The sequence below is a fragment of the Myotis lucifugus genome, unplaced genomic scaffold (assembly GCF_000147115.1).
Source record: "Myotis lucifugus unplaced genomic scaffold, Myoluc2.0 scaffold_1, whole genome shotgun sequence".
In the NCBI taxonomy this organism is placed as follows: domain Eukaryota; kingdom Metazoa; phylum Chordata; class Mammalia; order Chiroptera; family Vespertilionidae; genus Myotis; species Myotis lucifugus.
In genome coordinates this window covers 31,503,097-31,524,506 of record NW_005871049.1, presented here as the reverse complement: position 1 = coordinate 31,524,506, position 21,410 = coordinate 31,503,097, and the positions used below count along the sequence as shown (strand labels likewise).

The 21,410-nt window shown below is 36.5% G+C and overlaps 1 protein-coding gene across 1 annotated transcript in view; it reads left to right on the top strand.

Moving 5' to 3' along the window:
- NEK1 (NIMA related kinase 1) overlaps window positions 1–17,408 on the top strand; it is a 153,123-nt gene extending 135,715 nt beyond the window's left edge. The window contains exons 26-30 of the mRNA XM_023752994.1: window positions 4,427–4,578; window positions 7,346–7,554; window positions 9,339–9,469; window positions 9,646–9,778; window positions 16,188–17,408. Of these exons, the coding sequence (XP_023608762.1) occupies window positions 4,427–4,578; window positions 7,346–7,554; window positions 9,339–9,469; window positions 9,646–9,778; window positions 16,188–16,201 (639 nt within the window). The 3' untranslated portion in view covers window positions 16,202–17,408. The remainder of the gene's footprint in view (window positions 1–4,426; window positions 4,579–7,345; window positions 7,555–9,338; window positions 9,470–9,645; window positions 9,779–16,187) is intronic.
- Window positions 17,409–21,410: the final 4,002 nt, after the last annotated feature.

Here is a 21,410-nt window from a genome sequence, read left to right as displayed (position 1 = left end):
TTATTTTTAAACCAATCTTTTATTTAGGTTTGGGCCTTTATGTTTCAATTTTTGTGATTGCCATCCCCTATATCTTTTTACATATCCACAATTATTTCCATAAAGTAAATTTCTGTAAGTGCAATTTAAAAATACATATATTGCCTAATTTCCCCATCAGAAAACAGTTTATAGTGCTGTCAGTTGTATGTGAGAGTCTATACTCTAAATAGCACCAACTATTATCATTTACTTAAAAATTATGTATTTAATGAGTGAATAATGGTGTTAATTTTTTTAAATTTGTGTTTTTGTATTTCCTCGGAAGGTTGAATATTTTTTATATATTTATCTATATATGAATGAGTTGCCTGAGTTCTTTTTTTTGGTTTAATTCTCACCTGAGAGAGAGAAAAACGTAGATGTGAGAGAGACACATCAATTGGTTATCTCACACACTCCCCAACCAGGCCAGCGATCGAGCCTGCAACTCAGGTACATGTCCTGACTGGAATCGAATCTGGGACCCTTCAGTCTGCAGGCTAACACTCTTACCACTGAGCCAAACCAGCAAGGGCTGAATTCTTTTGTCCTTTATTGTTTTTTAAATATGTCATTTTGATTTTCAATTTAATTTTCCAATTAGATAAGTTTTTATTTTGTGGAGTATTTTCTTATGCTTATCTTAAGTATATATATGCTAAATACTCTCACTTATTTAATAGTAGTTAGATTTTCAAAGATATAAACTTGGTGTGACAGACAAGGATTATCATATAACTCATGTACTTCTTTTGCATTAAAGGTGTATAGCTGTCTTTAGCCCAAAGGTTTTTAAAACCTCATTGCTGTCTTTAAAGAGAGGGAAGGCAGCAGTGAGGGTCAGGGGGAGAGATTAATTGGGGAACTTATATGCATATATACATAGCCCATGGACACAGTCACTAGTGAGGTAAAGGCTTGGGAGGGGTAGGTACAGGATGGAGGGAGTCAATAGGGGAAAAAGTTAAGAGGACATCTGTAATACTTTCAACAATAAAGATAAATTTTAAAATAAATACAATTGTGACTCCTTACATAATACATTCAATTATTTGATTTACTTTCATGGCCTTAGTTTACACCTCACTAGTTCTGTAAAAGTACTTTGGGAGAAAAAGGCAAGAAAAAAACATTAGGAAATCAAAGCAATCTGTAGCCATTTCAGGCAAGTACAGAAAACCATATCTGCCTATCCCATAAATCTCTGAAACAATGCTGATCTTGAATCATGAGGATAAGCATTTATATAATCTGTTTCCTAAAATGGGATAATTTAACCTCTTACAAAGATTTCTTGTTATAGCAAATGTAAAGTGGGGAAAATATTAATGTACAATTTACAACTAGCACATGTACCTTAATGTCTTCTTTTCATTTGCTAAAATATCAGTCTATAATAATAAAAGTGTAATATGCTAATTAGACCAGACAACTGAATGACCTTCCAGACAACCTTCTGGATGAAGCCGGGGCTGTGAGGGCCAAGGCTGTAAGGGCCGAACCCCTTGCACGAATTTCATGCATTGGGCCTCTAGTTCTTAGATAATGTTCATGATTTTTGCCTTTGGTAGGTGCTCTTAATTTTTTAATTAGTGTTTTAAATTCATTTTTAACCCAGTTTATGGGTTGGAGTGAGCAAATATTTATAAAAACTATTTTTTAAATCCTCACCTGAGGATATGTTTTTTGATGATGAGAGAGGGGGGGTGGGGGGGAAACATCAATGTGAAAGAGAAACATCTATTGGTTGCTTCCCATATGCTCACCAACTATGATCAAACCTGAAACCTAGATATGTGCCCTGGCCGGTAATTGATCCTGCAATCTTTTTGGTGTACGGGATGATGCTCAAACCAACTGAGCCACCTGGTCAGGGCTATAGAAACTATTTCAAGGGTGAAATGTTAAATTTTAATTGCAGTAAACAGAAGCTAAACAGATGTGCTCATCATAAACCATTTCACAGTATAACCAGAGTATTACTAATTAATAATTTTTATGAAAAATACTACTGACGAAAAAGTGAGTTGCAGGTTTTTTATGTTTTAAAGTTTTCTAAAACATTGATCTCCTGTTTGATTTATAATGGCACCAAATGCTACTAGCTGTGTGGAATCATTCTATAAAGAATCTAGAAAAAAGATTAGTCTGACTAAATAAAGATGTAAGATGACATGTTATAGATAGCTATTTTCAGGAAGATCTCTTTATATGATTGTTAAAACTATAGATTATTACTTTAACAACATGAAAAACTTAGAATCAGAATTACAGAACTGAAATTTTGCTTATATAACATTTTCTGACTAAAGATGAGTATTCTATTTAAAACTTTAACAGTCTTTCAAAGAAGACTACGAACCTAAATGATTTTTAACATAGGACAGATAGTTGTTGGGTTGGTAGGTGTGTAAACCCATTCTGAGAGGAAGGTTGTCAAATGATATACCACTGGAAATTTCTTCCTGTTATTTTATGTTCAGTTATGAAAGCTGTTTTAAGGAGTGAAAGGAATAAATTAGAATTAAGATTTTTTTCCAGGCTAAACTTTACATCAGCCTAAAAAATAGTGCATCCTTTTGTGTAGTTGCTTTGTATTTAGGTATGTAATGCATATATGCTATTAATTTTTTATCACCATTTATCCCCTGTAGACCCTTTCTTCTCTACCTCCCTCTAGCCACTCTCCCCCCCCCCCCATAATCATTCACTGTCTTCCGTGTCCATGAGTATATGCTATTAATTTTTATTGATTAGCATGTATCTGGAGAAACTGTTACTAGGCGTGTATTTTGCATACTGCTGGTTTATAATATACATGGTTCAAAACATTAAAATAAGAAATATGTCAAAGATAAATTCTGCTGACAGTGAGAGATTCAGCAAAAGAAATACTTGCAGTACTATTAAATGCTTTAACAAGCAGTGTATCTTCACCATCTTGCCGTTTGAAATCATTTTTTCCTCTTGAGTGCTTTAATATGTAAATTATGTTCCAATAATGGAAATTTATCCTTTTTTATTCTCAAAAACAGGTTGTACCAATAAAATTGGCCAAGTATATAAATTTTCATTAATATGCTAAACGTTGTGTTTTCACAGTCTCCCGTCTGGTGTAGGATTCTTATCAGGGCCTTAGGAGTCATGTTTCAGATCTCACAGAGTCCTTAGGGTTAACCCAACCCTGAGACTTATATAATACATACTTGTTTTATAGCCCTGTCTGTCCATTGACATTCTAATGGTTGAAAGTTAGTAGACAAAAGCCATTCCTCAAATTCCTAGTCTTATCCAACAAAGAAATCAAATTTTAAACACCTCAGCTGGATGCATGGTTTTTCCTTAGCTCGGTTTGCTGAGTTCCTTCTCACCTGCTGCTTCCAAGGATTTTCAGCATGAACATGGAAGTGCCTGTCTTTAGCCTTCCAGAGTGGGAAAGGCTCCACTCACAGCCCATTGTTCATGTAGCATTGTTAGGCTTTTTTGTTGTTGTTAATCCTCACCTGAGGATATTTTTCCATTGATTTTTTAGAGTGGAAAGGAGAGAGAGAAAAACATCAATGTGAGAAAGACACATTGATTGGTTGCCTTCACACACAGCTCGACCAGGACTTGGGATCGAGTTTGCCACAGAGATACATGCCCTTGCCTGGAATCGAACCCGGGACCCCTCAGTCCCCAGGCCGACGCTCTTTCCACTGAGTCAAACCGGCTAGGACTTTGCTTCCCCCCCCCCACTAATTTGAGGCCCCTCATTTAACCATTGTTGGCTAGCCAGCAACTCCTAGTGATAAAGTGGTACAAAGAGCCATCAATTACATGTAATGGTGCTTAGCCACACTTCAGATGAACTTTTAAGATTTGGGGAAAAATACAGGTGTCCCCCAAAAATGTATGCACACTTAATAGCTGATTTTTCAATTTTGAAAATGAAATGTATTTTAATAAACAATGCCTTTATTCAAAGTGTATGTATACATTTTTGGGGGACACCCTATATATATGGCGGGTTAGCCATAGGAAAGTAAAAGAAAACTTGGCAGAGATACCATGAAAGGGCACAATATGGACCACGAGTGAGAAGGAGCAAACTGGCAGTTTCTAGCAATGCCTGATTCCTGACAGATTTCCAGTTCCATGATATGAGTACATCCCTAATAAACATCTCTCCCTACCTTTTAAAGGTGACCCTATGTTGAAATCTATGTGTTGAATCCCAAACATAACTCCCAAGTTTAGTTTCCTCACTGAAATTCAAAAGAATTAGTTCTCACCTTGGGCAAGTGAGCCTTTAAATATATATACTAATATAATAACAAATTATCTTTAGCTCTAATTTTATAAATTTTTGTTTTTATTTTCTAATTATCATACTCCTGACAAGAAATCTGTTGCCTTTTCTTAGATGTTGAGGACATGTTCACTTCCAGATCTCTCAAAGCTGTTCAGAACACTGATGGATGTTCCCACGGTAGGAGATGTCCGGCAAGACAACCTTGAAATGGATGACATTGAAGACGAGCACATTAAAGAAGGACCTTCTGATTCTGAAGACATGTGAGCGCGAAGTCATTAACAGAGAATAACACTAACAGAGTTTCTGAGTTTATAAATGTTCTAGAGATGGTAATTTACCTGGACAGTTTCTAAAAATTATCTGTAGCTAACTTTTCACTACTCCTTTAACTTTTACAACATATTTAGACTACAGTCATGCAAATTTTGATATGTATTTCTGCCTCAACCTATCTCACTTGTAGAATATAAGAAAATGGTTTCTCTTGGTGTTCTCTGTCTTATTCACCACTTAGCATCCAGCATAATGGCTTGCACCTGGTAGGTGCTTAATAAATATTAAGTGAATGATTGTTAGCAGAATAATGACTGTTTAATAGTGCAACACCACATGATATAGGGGTTGTAGTGGGAATTTATGAAGTGCTTACTTACTACACTACAGTTCCCCAGGGAGATGACCAGAAAGCTCCATCCTCATCTATCTCCTGATGGGAATGATTTCAAAACCATGGCAGTGGGGAATTAGTGGGTGGGATAGTTGTTTGGTTGTGTGTGCGCACTTGCTTACATGTGTGTTCTACATGTAAGTAACTTAATTGCTTTCACAAAATTCCTTTCTTCATGATTCATAGGGAATCTAAAATCTAGCAGGGTCATTTAACCAATACTTCTGAGAATGGTTGGAAGTGATGGCCCCTTAGACAGTAATCCCGCTTCACATTCTTTGATATCAGTTAGTCCTCTTACCCCTCAGACAGTGTTACAGATTTGGGGGGGGGGGGCGGGGAATAAAACCAGGACACCCTGGAATAAAGTGTTTGAGAAGGTACAGTGTATTTAAGTCACCAGGAAATACATTACAAGATATTAGAATTTGTGTGATTTATTTTCTGATTTTTTAATTAAATTTTCTCCTTTTCACCTCTGCCATTCAGTAGAAAGAACTTGTGTTTTGGTCTGATTGAAAGCATTATATCAGTCTCACCATTTCTCTTACTATAATATTTGAGCCAGGGTTACTTCATCTGCTATATTTTATTTTCTCTCTTTGTTTTTCTTAAGTCTTACACCTTCTTAAATTTCTAACCAAATTTTATTTTTAAATGCTGCTTTCTTTTTTAAAAATTTTTATGGGGTTCTGTAGAATTTTGCTGGTACCCTCAAAATTTAGAGAAAAAGTTACCTTTTTATCTTTGTTTTCTTCTGCTTAACTCTGGTCATTAAGCATTTTAACTATCTTTTTATTATGCCTATTGGAGAACACAACATTTCAGCATCTTTATGGTTGACAGAGTGCTAGGTAGCAGTTTTTTCCTCAGTTTTTATAAAGTCATCCATTTTTATCTGAGTAAACTATAGCTTAATTGTGGCTTATGTTCTTTTAATTACTAGTTGATTACAATTTTATTTTAAAATTTAAGTTAGAAGCCTTTAACATGATTTTTTAAATTTGAAAACTAATATTTTTTTTAAGTAAGTTAATCCATGTCTGTACAGGAAATTTCACTTGACGTTTTCTTTGGGAGGAAAATTAATTTATTTAAATCCAAACTTTACTCAGAATTGACTAATAAGAAAGCCTACTAAAAGGTGAATTTGGGACCAGGTTTTGAAGTACCTGAGACAAATTTTGAAATGTTCATTTCATAAAAGATCATAATCTCATTTTTCCTTGCAATGGCAGACTTAGCAGTCCTGCTTATTTTACTACCATTAAGGAGGCCACTAGTTCCTCTAGGCTGGCCACTAGAGGGTTTTATCCACAGGTCAATGTTCAGTCATTGTGGTAATGGTACATAGCAGATGTGCCTGTTATGCTACTTTTGTAATTAAATGTAGTAAGTTAAGAGCTACTAGTAGGATGATCCAAAAATTTAAGGTACTCTCTTTTCCTCATAGATGCTTTGCTTTTCTATAGCTACTACAAAGTCAAAGTGTAGGAGTTTGTACACATAAGTACAAAATAAAGCTATTTCTACATTAAAGATTATTTTCTTTTTCTATTAATGGAAATTTTATTCCCTGTCTCACATAATACTGTTGATATTTTAGTTCTTCGGTAAACATTTGTCTATTTGATCGGAGTGTAAACTTTAGGAAAGGCGTTAACCTATTTGCCTGCCACTTTAGGAGAAAGAAGCAAATCATAGGAGAGATAACATTGTGAGTATGAGTACATTTTGGGGGTATTGTAGAAGTGGTCACAGGATTTAGAATTCCGGCCTATAATTGTCATTTATTGACTGTGTGACCTTGAGTAAGTCATTTAAACACTTAGATTCACAGTTTTCATGTCTCTTAAGTGAGTTTTGTGTGAATAAGATTTAAATAATAGGATAAAACTAAAGTACTATATAAATGTATAATACTATTTGCATAAATTAGTTCATTTCAGCATCTTTATTTCCATGAAAATAGAATTAATATCCTGAGCAATTTCTTAGAAATAGGATTCCCCACATAAGATTATTATGGTTAATGTATTATAATTACAGTAAAGTTTACTTATGTACTTTAGGAATATTTTCAAGAATAAGGATCTAAAGATAAGACTTCTAGTGACCATTTTATTTACTAAATCATCCAATTAACCTGAACATATAATTCCCTAAGTATTTCCATTTCTAAGAGTTCAGATGCCCAGTGAGGGTTTATATGGAAAGCTTTTGTATAGTGTGCAATTATTATACATCCATACCAAGACTTTGCTGAACTTTCAGAATTACATAAAAGAAAAGTTTTGGAGTATTAAGTGTTTGATTAGAAAGACATGGGTTTTAGTAGTGTTTAATTTTTTAAATTTCAGTGTGTTTGAAGAAACTGACACAGATTTACAAGAGCTTCAGGCCTCTATGGAGCAGTTACTCAGAGAAGAACCTGGGGAGGAATATAGCGAGGAGGAAGAATCAGTCCTGAAGAACAGTGACCTAGAGCCGACTGTGAACGGGACAGATCCAGCCGATGAGGAGGACAATCCCAGCAGCGAAAGCGCTCTCAATGAAGAGTGGCACTCGGGTGCGTGATCACGATTGGTGTGGGCCTTTTCCTTTTTCCGTGTGTACACATATTTCAACTAGAGTATGTTTTTCTGATATCTAATATGAACCATTTCCAGTTTTATTTTTTGTTATTTTTATTTTTTAATATATTTTTATTGATTTCAGAGAGTAAGGAAGAGGGAGAGAGAGATAGAAACATCAATGATGAGAGAGAATCATTGATTGGCTGCCTCCTGCACGCCCCCCACAGGGGATTGAGCCAACAACCGGCCATGTGCCCTGACCGGGAATTGAACCATGACCTCCTGGTTCATAGGTTGATGCTCAACCACTGAGCTACACCAGCCAGGCTGAACCATTTCCAGTTTTAAATAAAACTGAAGCATGCTTCTTTGTCTGACTTATATTTATTCTTTTTCTTTTCACACAAATGCACATATACAGTTGTTCCATTTCTTTCCCATCAAGTTATGGAAATGCTTTTTTGAAGCATTTTTATTCTATTTCTTGGCAGAATAATAATATTTATTTCTTGATTTATTTTTTTAGTAATAAAGATAATAACTTCATTTTCTTAGTATTTTATGTTTTGCAAAGAGCTTCTACATACAGTGGTTAACCAGAAGGGTTAAGACTAAAGCAGCTTTTTAAACTTTGGTTTAGAAACTATTCTTTATTCATAGCATTACCGCTAAAATACAAAGAAAATTTGTGTACAGTGGGGCCTTGACTTACTAGTGTCCCGACTAACGAGTTTTTTGAGATATGAGCCGTTTCTCGGCCGATTTTTTGCTTTGAGTTGTGAGCTAAAATTCGGGTTACGAGCCAGCTTCAGATACCCCACCGCTAGTTGGCGCAGCGAACATCACAGTGAACACCACAACATCAGCCCAGCATCACGTGTCTCACTCGTTCACTTTTTATTTGACATACGAATAATTTGAGTTATGAGCTCCATCATGGAACGAATTAAACTCGCAAGTCAAGGCCCCACTGTATTCCAATAACTGCATTTATTTGGGAAGAAGAACTAATGTGAAAAGGAATGATCCTTCAGTTATTTTGTTTTTTACTGGAATTTTTCAAAGTACCTTTGGTGTGCATAAAACATACAGAGCATTTATAATACTTTTTAGGTGCTTTACTAAAGTTTTATGGTATGTATTTTAGGTTGTCTTCCTTCTGCATGCTTTTTAATGTTTTGGCTCGTGTTTAATATCTACTTTTTAAAAATAGTAGTTAGGGTTGGTTGCCGTGATGCAGAACATATGGGTGTGCTTTTTCTATTTTTTATTTATTTTTTGCTACATTTGATGACATCTGTAGGGAAGCTTTTATTCTATCCTGGTTTACTGTTTATTTCTATAAAAAAAAGATTTTCAAAGTAATGTTCTTATTAAGACAGATTTATGTACATTGATTACCTGTATAAATGGCAAATATTATAATGACAAAAACTTTATATTTAAAGTACAAAGTGGTCTATTTTTTATTAGGTAGAGAAAGGGAGAGGAAGAGAGAGAGAGAGAGAGAGTGAGAGAGAGAGAGAGAGAGAGAAAGGGAAACATCGATTGGCTGCCTCCTGCATGCCCCCTACCGGGGATTGAGCCCATGTACCTGAATGGGAATTGAACTGGCAACCTTTCGGTGCACAGGATGACACCCAACCAACTGAGCCACTCCAGCCAGCACTAAAGTACTCTATTTCAATGACATGATTCACTTACAGAATTTTAATATATTAGGGTAATAATTATTTGATTTAGTCTTTTTTAATGATATCTTTTTAATGTTTTTTAGATAACAGTGATGGTGAGATAACTAGTGAGTGTGAATATGATAGTGTCTTTAACCATTTAGAGGAACTGAGACTTCACCTGGAGCAGGAAATAGGCTTTGAAAAGTTCTTTGAAGTTTATGAGAAAATAAAGGTAAGTGAAATGTCAGTTAAAACATTTAATTTTGAAATATGCTCTGTTTAAATTACTAGTGAAATGTCAGTGATTTTTTTTATTGGTAAGTAAATTTATTGTAAAAGATTAACAAAGTATCCAACTAGAGAAAGATAATATTCAAATATTACTTTGTATTTGGAAACTTGGTATAGGCTGTTCATGAAGATGAAGATGAAAATATAGAGATTTGTTCAACAATAGCTCAGAATATTTTGGGAAACGAACATCAGCATCTTTATGCAAAGATTCTTCATTTAGTCATGGCAGATGGGGCCTATCAGGAAGGTAAGATTTCCTCCCATCTTTATATTTTAAATAAATGTGCAAAAAACAAAATGGCAAATGTCAATTGATGAGCTTCAGCAATATGCAAAGTTTATCCTAAATAATACTAAATGTAATCTCTTTCAGAGTAAGGAGAGTTCATCTGTAGGGATTGGAATATAACCCATTTTTATATTTGGAAACTACTTACCTATAGAATCACTAAAAAATATGTTAGGACTTTATGAAAAGTTATTAGTTAAAAATGGTTTCTCTTTAAATATAGTCAAGAGCACTTACCATGGAACCAAGAAACCAGTGTCACAGTCCTGACTCTTTGGGAGGCTAATGATGTGACATTGAGTGATTTATTTTGTCTTAAGTTTCACTTTCCTTTGCTATAAAAATAGAAAGATGATCTCCAATATAATGTACTTAGATTGGTTTTCAAAGTAGTTATTGTGTGCTTCCGGAAGGTTGTCCGGAAGGTCGTTTGGCTGTCCGGTCTAATTAGCATATTATACTTTTATTATTATAGAATATATATACACACATATAATTGATTGCTCTTCCTAAGATACTTTTTAGTACAGTAGGAATTAGAGAAGGGGAGGTTGGTTTGTGAAAAATGGAAAGAAATATAGAGGGAACAATTTGTAAGGAAAATAGAATGAACTGATTAATGTATATTAGGATGAAATTGACCATATTAGAAGCTTCTTATTGAAAATTAGTCTTTGTGATATGACACTGTGAAGTGTGTAAAATACACAGAGGAAATAAGTGAAGATTTTTGAACTGAAAAAAACCTGACATAATTAATGAGGTGTTTTCTAAAGTTCAATCTGGCAGCAGTATTCTGGATGGTTTGGAGAGTGCCAAGATTGGAAGTAATCTGGTTTGAAACTGTAGGTGTGTTTGGGCATGAGGTGATGAATACCTGGATTTCCTATTCATAGGAATAGAGCTGTTAATATTCAGTTCAAGTATTTCAGAGCAAGGCTTCTTATAAAAATATTTGATAGTTTGACTCATGAAAAATTGTTTACTAAAATGAAATTAAATATTTTTTTAATTTGGGGAGCAGCTTTATAATTATGTAGACTTATTTACATTGACTGTTTTTTCCTAAAGTTTTATGATATGTTTTCTAAAGCTCAACAAAAAATGTTTCTTTGGATTGTTTTAATAGAAGTAAGTCTTGTAAAAACTCTAATAGTTATTGATAAATCAAAATTAGAAAATCTTCAGGTACAGTCAGTACTATTATCTTATAGCTTCAAAAATCACTGTATTTTGCCCAGCCAAGTGGCTCAGTTGGTTGAATGTTATCTTGTGCACCAAAAGGTAGTTAGTTGGATTCCTGGTCAGGGCACATACCTGGCTTTCAGGTTTGATCCCCTGTTGGGGCAGGTGCAGAAGGCAACCAATTGATGTTTCTCTCTCACATCAATATTTCTCTCTCTCTCTCTCTTTCTCTTCCTCTCTTTCTTTCAGCATGTCTTCAGGTGAGGATTAAAAAAATAAATCACTTTTTTCAGTACTATTCTTTTTAACAGAATAACTGTCAAGAAAAAGTTAGGGTTGTTAGCAACAAGTAATGCACTGAATATATACCAGTCTTCCTTCATAAGCCAGTAATTAGTGCTGCACTTATTCTTCATTATGATTTCTTTTAGCCCTCTTAGGATTATAACAAATAAAAATAAAATGTTTTATATTAATGGTGGTTGTTATGAAATCTATCAATAGAAACTTAAGGGAGCACTTCTCTATAGAAATTGTTAAAGAACTACAACAGTATTTGGTGGAAAAATGTAAGAACTTAATGTAGAGATATAGACTTAGTCTAATGAAGATGTTCCATTACACAAAATACCTTGAAAGTTCTCTTCTGGAATTTCCCAGTGACAGCTTATATACCAGATTCTTTTGATTATCCTTTTTGGTATAAGTCCTTTTTCTGGGAACATTTAATACTTTGGAAAAAGCTCAACGTTACTTTAAAATCAAGCTTAGTAAATGAAGTAGGTTATCAAGGTCAATAATATGTGGTCTTGCCCTAGACAGTTTGCTTGGTGGTTAGAGCATCATCAGCCCCAGAACTTTGGGGTTGCAGGTTCTATTCTGGTCAAGGGCACGTACCTTGGTTGCAGGCGTGCGTGGGAGACAACAGTTAATTGTCTCTCATATTGATGTTTCTCTGTCTCTCCCCCTCTCTTCCACTCTCTCTAAAAATCAATGGAAAAAATATCCTCGAGTGAGGATTAACAACAACAACAACAAAATAATAAAATGTGGTCTTTTTGTTCTAAGTCCTATTATGAAGTAAGGAACCTAATTTTTCAAAATTAATTTATAAACTGATTCTGATGATTTTGAACAAGAATATATTTCTAGAATATTGGTCAAAAAATTCTGTTACTTTATAAGTATGATTTGTAGACTGAAATTGAGGATTTAAAATGTTGATGCTTAAATTTAACAATATAAATTTTTGTAAGATTTTATCTTGTTTTGAAAACATTAAAGATTGCATTTAAAAATACATTCAATACTAGATAAAATTAAGAACAAGTGTTTGGGAAAGTCAACATATCAGGCAAATGAGTGAAAACAATATAATATTAAGCCAAGACCAAAGTAAGAATACAAAGTTTATATTCAAATGATTTCTACATTTTGTGAAAATAAGTCACAAATTTGGTGCTGATCTTTCTAGCAAAGCAGGAAACCTAATTAAGTACATGAGTCACAGTGTGCATGAGACAAAACATGTCAGTTACGCAAAGGTCAGCTATTTTTGGTATTGAAAGAAAGGAAACAATTTCCCACGATTCTTAAAAAAGAGAGGACTATGATATAGTGTTCCTCAAGGTTGAATAATATGTTGATTCCTTTAAAGGGTAAAAAATTGTTTTCAGATTCCAAGAATCTAAGTCCATGGATGTCAGTGAAAAACTCAAGTCTTAGTCCTTAAAAATGCCCGTCAGTTGTGATTTACTAGTGTAAAGCAAATGCTTTCCTCCAAAATGTTAAAAGATTATTTTTATTATTAGAGAATTGGAAATATATAATTAAAACATTATCTGGAACTTGTGAATTCCTGATTTTATTGAGATCTTGAACCCCATTTTATAAAATCCTCCTTATCTAATAAAAGAGAAACATGGTAATTAGCGTACGACCGCTACCCTTTTCATTGGCTAATCAGGGTGATATGCAAATTAACTGCCAACTAAGATGGCGGTTAACCGCCAACAAAGATGGCGGTTAATTTGCATATGTAGGCACAATGCAGGGAGGCGAAAGGGAAAGCAGGAAGAAGCCCCTGCCATTGACAGTGATTGGAAACCCAGGGGGGAGCTAAGAGCCCTGCCCCCCAGCCATGATCGGAGAATCGGGTGCCTTTGCCGCCCTGGCCAGTGATAGCGGGAAGTAGGGGTGGAGCCAGCGATGGGAGCTGGGCACAGGTGAAGCTGGCAGTCCCGGGAGCTAGGGGTCCCTTGCCCGGGCCTAAAGCGGAGCCCGCGATCTCGGGGCCGCTGCAGCTGCGGGTCCCCGCTGCCCAGGCCGGACGCCTCGGCCAGCCTCACGCAGGGCCCTGCTAAGGGTGTCTCTATGCCACACCCCATGCTTTGCTCTGCTTCTCCAGCAGGGTGGCCAAGGCCACAGGAGCCCTGAACCTCCCCCTCCTGGAACCTTCCAGATCTCTGCTTCTTCTGTGGGATGGGACCAAAGCCCTTTGGTTTAGTACACGTAGGCTAGGCTCTCTCCAAAGAGCTTAAAGCAAACAAGGAAACCAAGAGATATTCAGTGTCCAGCCCTAGATGTCTTAGCCTGAGTTTTGGCTTCCACAGACCTATCCCTCTCCACCCACCTCTCAAGAGGTTAGAGCACCAAAGGTGAGGAGAGTAAGGAAGACATGAGGACCCCAAGCCTGGGCCCTGGTGATGATGGGAAAGCTGAGACACAACCACCTTAGACACCTGCCCTCAGCTCCATGGAGATATTCACAAGGAAGATTTCTACTAGCCTCTAACCTTCCAACAAGAGGATCAAGGCTGGGCTGAGGGACACCCTCCTCCCGTGCACGAATTTCGTGCACCGGGCCACTAGTCCTATATAATAAAAGGGTAATATGCAAATAGACCAACGGCAGAACAACTGAACAACCAATCAAAGCATAATATGCTAATGATATGCTAAGGCTGCTCAACTGCTCGTTATTACATGCACTGACCACCAGAGGGCAGAAGTCAACTGGTAGACCAGTCACTATGATATGCACTGACCACCAGGGGGCAGATTCTCTGACTGGTAGGTTAGCTTGCTGCTGGGGTCTGGCTAATCAGGACTAAGTGAAATGGGCCGGACACATCCTGGAGCCCTCCCGCGGTCCCTCCCCAGCCCAAATGTGCACCGGTGGGGTCCCTCAGCCTGGCCTGCACCCTCTTGCAATCCAGGACCCCTCAGGGGATGTTGGAGAGCCAGTTTCAGCCCAATCCCACAGTCCACTCCCCTTGGGAGGGTGCCAGATGCAGGGCTCATGGCTGGTGAGTGCTGCTGCTGCAGCGTGAGCCTCTCCTGATCGAGCCTGCAGCAGACACAGTGGGGCCTGGATGAGCGTGAGTGGCAGGTAGGAGCTGCAGGTGGTGTTGGACTGTATGTAGGTTTTGGCCCGATCCCTGCCGGCCACCCAGAGAAACCCCACCTGTGCACGAATTCGTGCACCAGGCCTCTAGTAGTACTATATCAGACTGAAAAATATCCTCAGTAATTTTTACAGTAGTTGGATTTCATGTGGCTCTTTCTCATAATATAGCATGGTGCAAGTTACTGGCATACGTCCAACCTTGTAGTCTCTTAAGAAGGAAATACATACCTTCTTTCCACATTCACTTTGGATATTGTACTGTGTTTATGTAATGAAATTCTCTAGAGCAGTTAAAACAAATGGACTAAGTTTTTATCTATCAATATGGATAAGCCCCACAAATATGATCAGCTGAGTAAGTAGTTAGTACATGATACCATTTTTGTAATGTTTAAAAGCAATTTTATTTAGGTATACTTATATCTAATAAAAGTAAAAAATCATGGGAGGGAAGGACACACATCAGACTCAGGATACTGCCCCTGGGGAAGAAGAGAAGTCACTAAGATTGGAGAAGAGTACTTTGCACCTGTAATATGATTTTTCTTAACAAATAATCCAAACCAATATAGCTACAAGTTAACTTTTATTATTTCTAAGGATTAGGTAGGTGTGTGTTCATTATTTTATTCTCTGTACTTTCCTGACTATTTGAGACATTGTGTAATTATAAAAAATAATTGAATTGTAAGAGTGATAATTGTAACATGTATGTTGCACAAGGTAATGATCTGGCTGTATTGGAAGAAATCAAAGTTTCAGGGTAATTCTTCCTAGGGGAGAGGACATCAGAGTTGGATTTTGAAATATTAATGTGAATTAACCCCCAAATCAATATGTGTACTTACACATAGAGGGATGTGAAATATTGCATTAGGGGAACTATAAGCAATTCACTGTTACTCAAGCATGAATTATGGGGATGCTTAGGGAAGGTGGGCAATGAAAGTAAATAAGGCTAGACATATTGAAAAGGCCAGATAATGAAGGGCTTTGCAATCCATATAAGGGTTCTGTCCTGAGGCAGTGGGGAGCTAGTGAAGGGTCTTAAGCAGTGCAGTGATTAGAGATGACACTTGGAATTTAATGAACAATCACCTTTGCTAGCGTGTGGAAGATGGCGATTGTTATCTTAGATTAAATTAAGTGCTCTAATTCATTCAGCAGTGTTTTTTTAGAATAACAAAAAATTGGAAATAACCAGTGTCCATAAATAGAAATGCTGAATTGTACCATATCCATAAAATAAAACAAAATGCAGCCATTGAAATTGACATGGAATATATCTATGACTTATTCTTTTTCAACATTTTATTGTAAAATTGTCATTATATAGAAATGTTGGAAGAACTTTCCAAGTTATCACCCATATACCCACTACCTAGATTCTGCCATTAACATTTTATGATCTTGTTTTATTACTTATTTATTCATCTTTTTGTCCATTATGTGTTTTAAGGGGGAAAACTCATGTCTCAAAATGCATTTTATTGTAATTTTAAAAAAGATATTTGTATATTCACAGGGAAAGATCTGAGAAGATTTATATAAAATTAACATTGATTGTCTTTGGCTTTTGGATGATTTTTTGCTTCCCACTTTATTGTTCATTGTATTGTCTGAATATTTTACACTGAGTATGTGATATTATAATAAAAACTACATTAAAGCTCTTTTCCTTTAGCATGAAAAATATAAATTTTTTACAAGTAGATACATACAGTTGATTTGCAGGGAAATGAATTAAATTATTTTCTTTTTTTTTCTTTACAGACAATGATGAATAATCCTCAGAACATTTTTTAATCCTCACCTGTATGAAAGCATTTGAATTTGGCTCATCAGAATAACAAATTTCAGTGGGACTGTAGCAATCTTTTATAAATGATATGTCAGATTTAAGATGGGCATGCTGATTGCATGAAAAAGTTGGACAAACATAACATTTTTCAGTTAAGATTCTAGTATTTTATCTATTATATTTTGTTTGTTGAGTTCTATAGTTGCCTCCTACAGACTATATACTTCATTAAATCTTCCAACCAAAGCATAAGAGACATTGATCCAGAATTGGGCATAATGGTTTTGAAGAAGATGTATCATGAAGTAAGGTAACTTACTTTCAGCAAATGTCCTTAGGTTGAAAGAATTACTTACGTTGTAAAGACCTGCCTGTGGTTTTTCATTTAAGCATTTAAATATGGCCCTTTTTTTCTGTCTACTTGTTTTCATGACCAGCAATTAGGTATTAAATAACCTTGTCAAGGGCTCTATTTAAATCTTTACATTTTGAAGATGGATTTTTTTAGCCTTAAAGTTTATATGCTCAGTCCTTTTTCAACCGTGTGTCTCCTGAACTAGCTGAGTGAAAACAGGCTATAGAAACAGTCTTAGAAATAGTTGAAAATTTTGATTATGGAAGAATAACAAAATTATATTTCCTGATGTTAAAAATGTTGATTACTTCTGTTTCTATTTTTAAAAGACCAGAACCAGAAATATTACATCTAAAAATTAGTCTGTGGATTTTAACATCAACCTAGCATAAAGCCTAAAGTTGCCCTTTTTGTTTTTAATGTTCTCTCATGCATGTGCTTTTATGAGATTAAAAGGGAGAAAGGAATCATTTTTGACACTGACAGTTTTGGTGACTGTTATTCCATAGGGGGGGAATGTTTGCCTCTTTATTTCCATTATGAGAGGATCATTAAGATTGTAGTCACACAGCTTCAATTGCAGTATGCCAGGTTTCAGTAGCAATGTATAAAGACCAGATGCTTTTCGTAATAAAAGTAGATTTTTTGAAACTTGAGTACAAAGCAGCCTGATTGGCATAATCTATAATTTGAACAATAAAATCTAATCTTGCAGCACTATCAGTACCATGCTGAATTTATTATGTATATTATTTCTAGCATCCAAAACTAAATACTTGACTTTTATAAATTTGTTTATTTTGTAATATTACAATTAAATTTTTATTATCTACCTGAAGTGCACTGTTGGTTGTCATATATTTATTAGCACTGTTTTCAATAGAATGGTTTTACACAGAGCTGAGAACACTTTCATTTCTTTTACCTGATGATTTTTATCTTTTTTTTTAGTAGATGAATATTTGAATTCTGTACTTTAATTCTGTATAATCCTGAAAGATGAGAATGATTTTTTAAAAAGTCTTTAACCTATTATAACTATTAGAAAAGCAAGTAAAGGTTATAACACAATAGAAAAGGTTGTTTAGCCATATTTCAAAAGTGTCATATATATCAGACTAGGGATGACAAGCAGGGTTTGTGTCATCTCCAGTCATCTTGGTGGTAAGTGGCTCTGGAGTATTCTCATGGAAATGGTCATCTGTACCAGTGGCGAAGAGGGTATTATTGGTCAGTTGGTTTGGCAAAAGTTCTCTAAACAGACCTTAAAATTGCAAAGTATAAAAGAAAAAGATCTGACTTCATAAAATTTTACTTTTAAAAGGACATTGTTAATAAAAAGAAAAAGCTAGCCATAAATTGGGAGATGTTTGCAAAAAATATACCTGACTGCCCGGCCCATGTGGCTCAGTGGTTGAATGTTGACCTATGAACCAGGAGGTCACAGTTCAATACCCAGTCAGGGCACATGCCCGGGTTGCAGGCTCAATCCCCAATGTGGGGCATGCAGGAGGCAGCTAATCTCTCATCATTTATGTTTCTATCTCACCCTCTCCCTTCCTCTCTGAAATCAATAAAAGGTCACTGGTTGATTCCTGGTCAGGGCACATGCCTGAGTTTTGGGGCTCCATCCCCAGTGGGGATCATGCAGGAGGCAGCTAATCAATGATTCTCTCATCATTGATGTTTCTATCTCTCTTTCTCTCTCTAAAAAATTAATGAAACATCTTTTTTAAAAAATCAGAAAGCTTAAAAGTAAAGTTTTGCTAGCAGGAGAATCAGTCTCATTAAATAGTCCCTTCTTGGAGAAGAATATGAAATACCTGCCCTGTAACTCTAAGAGTTTTCTGTTTAGTGGAATTTAACATGTAAGTGTCAGATTAGTGTTTCTGAGCTAGTTGTGTGTCACTGAAGTAGGTAGACAAAGTATGTTGTGAGTACAAGGATGAACATTTTTCCTTTATCTGGGGAAGAGAAGGGTCTTATTGTCTAAAACCAAGTTTCTTAGAAGCAGATCCCCACACAAGGATTTGTGTGCTGGTGATTTCTTAAGGGAGTGCCCCAGGGGAGGCTGGTACAGATGAAGGTGGGGATATGAGAGGGAGGGTGTAGTTTAAGGCCAGGTTTTACAAAGGGTAGCTTCAGCTGATCTCCCAGGGAGAAGTTTGAGGACTTGTCCAGACCCAAGGTAAGGGAGCAGGGCTTTCATAATCCCATAGCCTCAGGCATTGGTTAAAAGCCATGTTCAGGATGTGAACTGCATCCAGCATGGACAAGGGTGAACCTGAGGAGGGGTGGTGAAGGATTAAAGAAGACAGACAAGAGAATACAGCTGGGGCTGGGTGGATCTCTAGTGCCTGGATGAGGACACAGACCCAGCCTGCAAGCCGAAGCTTTATTTTATAGTCAGAGCACACAAAGCAAAACAAGGGAAGTGGTCAACATGTTTACAATGTTCTTGTGAGATTCACCTTGTTTTGGCAGTACTTGCTGCACCTCCCACAACCCATTAGCTACCTAGGAAGGAACTAGGGAGGACTATAAGATCAAACTTAATTATGCTAGAAGGGCTCTGCCCTCCAAGCTGGGACTTGTTTGTGGCCCTGCTACAGGTCAGTCCAAGGCTTATAGCTGCTCCCTACAAGAATACAAAGACCAGGCTCTGCAAGTGTGGACAAAGTGGCTCCAGTAGCCCGAGAGCAGTTAGTCAAAGAAAAGTCACAGGCGTTGAGTGTTGGAAGCAGAAGCACACTGAAGCCTAGAGAAAACACAAAAGTTTAAAGCAGCGGTTCTCAACCTGTGGGTTGCGACCCCTTTGGGGGTCGAACGGCCCTTTCACAGGGGTCGCCTAAGACCATCGGAAAACACATATATAATTACATATTGTTTTTGTGATTAATCACTATGCTTTAATTATGTTCAATTTGTAACAATGAAAATACATCCTGCATATCAGATATTTACATTACGATTCATAACAGTAGCAAAATTACAGTTATGAAGTAGCAGCGAAAATAATTTTATGGTTGGGGGTCACCACAACATGAGGAACTGTATTAAAGGGTCGCGGCATTAGGAGGGTGGAGAACCACTGGTTTAAAGGGACCCAAGGAGGACATTGTCTACTACAAATATTGTTGGGAAAATGTAATTAGCACATCAAAGACTGGATTTAATTTTTATAAAGTGAGTCATTTAAAAGGATAATGTAAAAATAGTGGCATAAATGGTCCCTAAGGTAAAAATGATTAAATTGGCACATGCTGGTTTGGTTATTTGTTTTCATTTATATGGCACAGTCAGGAGTTCAGTTGCCACCAGGTGATGGCCGCTTCAGTCTTCTACTAGCCCAAGACAATGCTTATCTTGTACTTATTACATTGCATAAAAATGACTGATTTAATATTCCTTCCCTATAGGCTCTGTGAGGGTCTCAGAGCAATGACTGTGCCTTATTCATCTTTGCATTCTAATGTCTGCTCCATGCCTAGCTTCAGTAGGTAGCAATAAATGTTTGTGGAATGGGCGAATACAGAAACCCTTTACAGCCTATGGAAATTCTAGAAAATAACTTTTATCTTCAGTATAAAGTTTGTGTCTTGTATTAACTAGACAAAAGCAATTAAAATGATAAACTCCTGCTAGCACACCAATAAACGTTACTGAGCCTTAGCAGATAACTTTTACATTTGGCACAGAAAGGTTCTTACCTGAAAATGGAAACTTAAACCTTTAGTTAAGAAAAGCATTCTTGATTAAAAGCTCTTGATTAAAAAGAGCTCATTAATGAAAAACAATACTATTTTTATAAGGACTCAGCTCCTTTTATCTTGCCCTGGTTTGGTTTCACGCTTCAACAAATCGCACCCTTTGGCAGTCACGGCTCCTTGCACTGCCAAATGCAGTATCCGGGGTTGGTCATGCCCTTCCCTGACGTCACTCTAGAAGGGGTCATCAGCTAATTAGCTGCATTAACTGGTCACCATTATTGTATCCAAGCTTCAAGTGGTGCCGTCTGATGGAATCACAACAACTTGAAAAAAAGTTGATTTTTTTTCTTGACATAACAAAAATGGTCCTTAGGACAGTTATAATGGAATGTATTGATTAAAGGTGACCTATAGATGTTCAGGAGAGCAGAAAAAAACTCTCTTGCATAGAATGAATACTTCTGGCTTTTTCTCCAGATCAGACATGGAAAATGTCTATTTCTCAGATTTTAGCTTCTCCCTCTTCAACTCCCATTTCCTACAATGTGTCTGCCATTCATCCACATATAGTACCAGTTACTGCTGCTTCTCACTAAACTGGAGTCTGTCATCTAGGCTCCTCTGCTCACATGTCTCTAACTTTGTTCTCTGGATGGTCAGCACCTTCAGAGGTGCTTGAGCCCCCACCCCCACCCTCAAGAGGTCTCAAGTGTCCTACTTGTGAAGACCATGCTATTCCAAGGCAATACCTAGTCCGCTTGAAATTTGTCACTTAAATCTATGTAAATTGATTATGGTCAATCTTTCCATCTTTTTAGATCAAAATCGCTCAAAGAAGCAACTCTGAATGTTACACCCTATTGCAGACTAGAAGGGGAAAGGATCATAGAAGAGGGAAAATTATTTTTGAAGGGGTTCCCTTGAATTACAGCCTAAGTATTTTAGGTCTTATTTCCTTCTCCATTCCTTTTTCTGAGAATGAATTTCCAATTAGAACTTTTAGCTTTGAACATTTAAAATCTAAATAGAGTCAACTAATTCATGACTTTAGCCAAAGGCCATTACAAAATACAGCATAGTCTTTAAATTAAGCAATAAAGCACAGAATAAAGACTTGAATTGCAGGCACA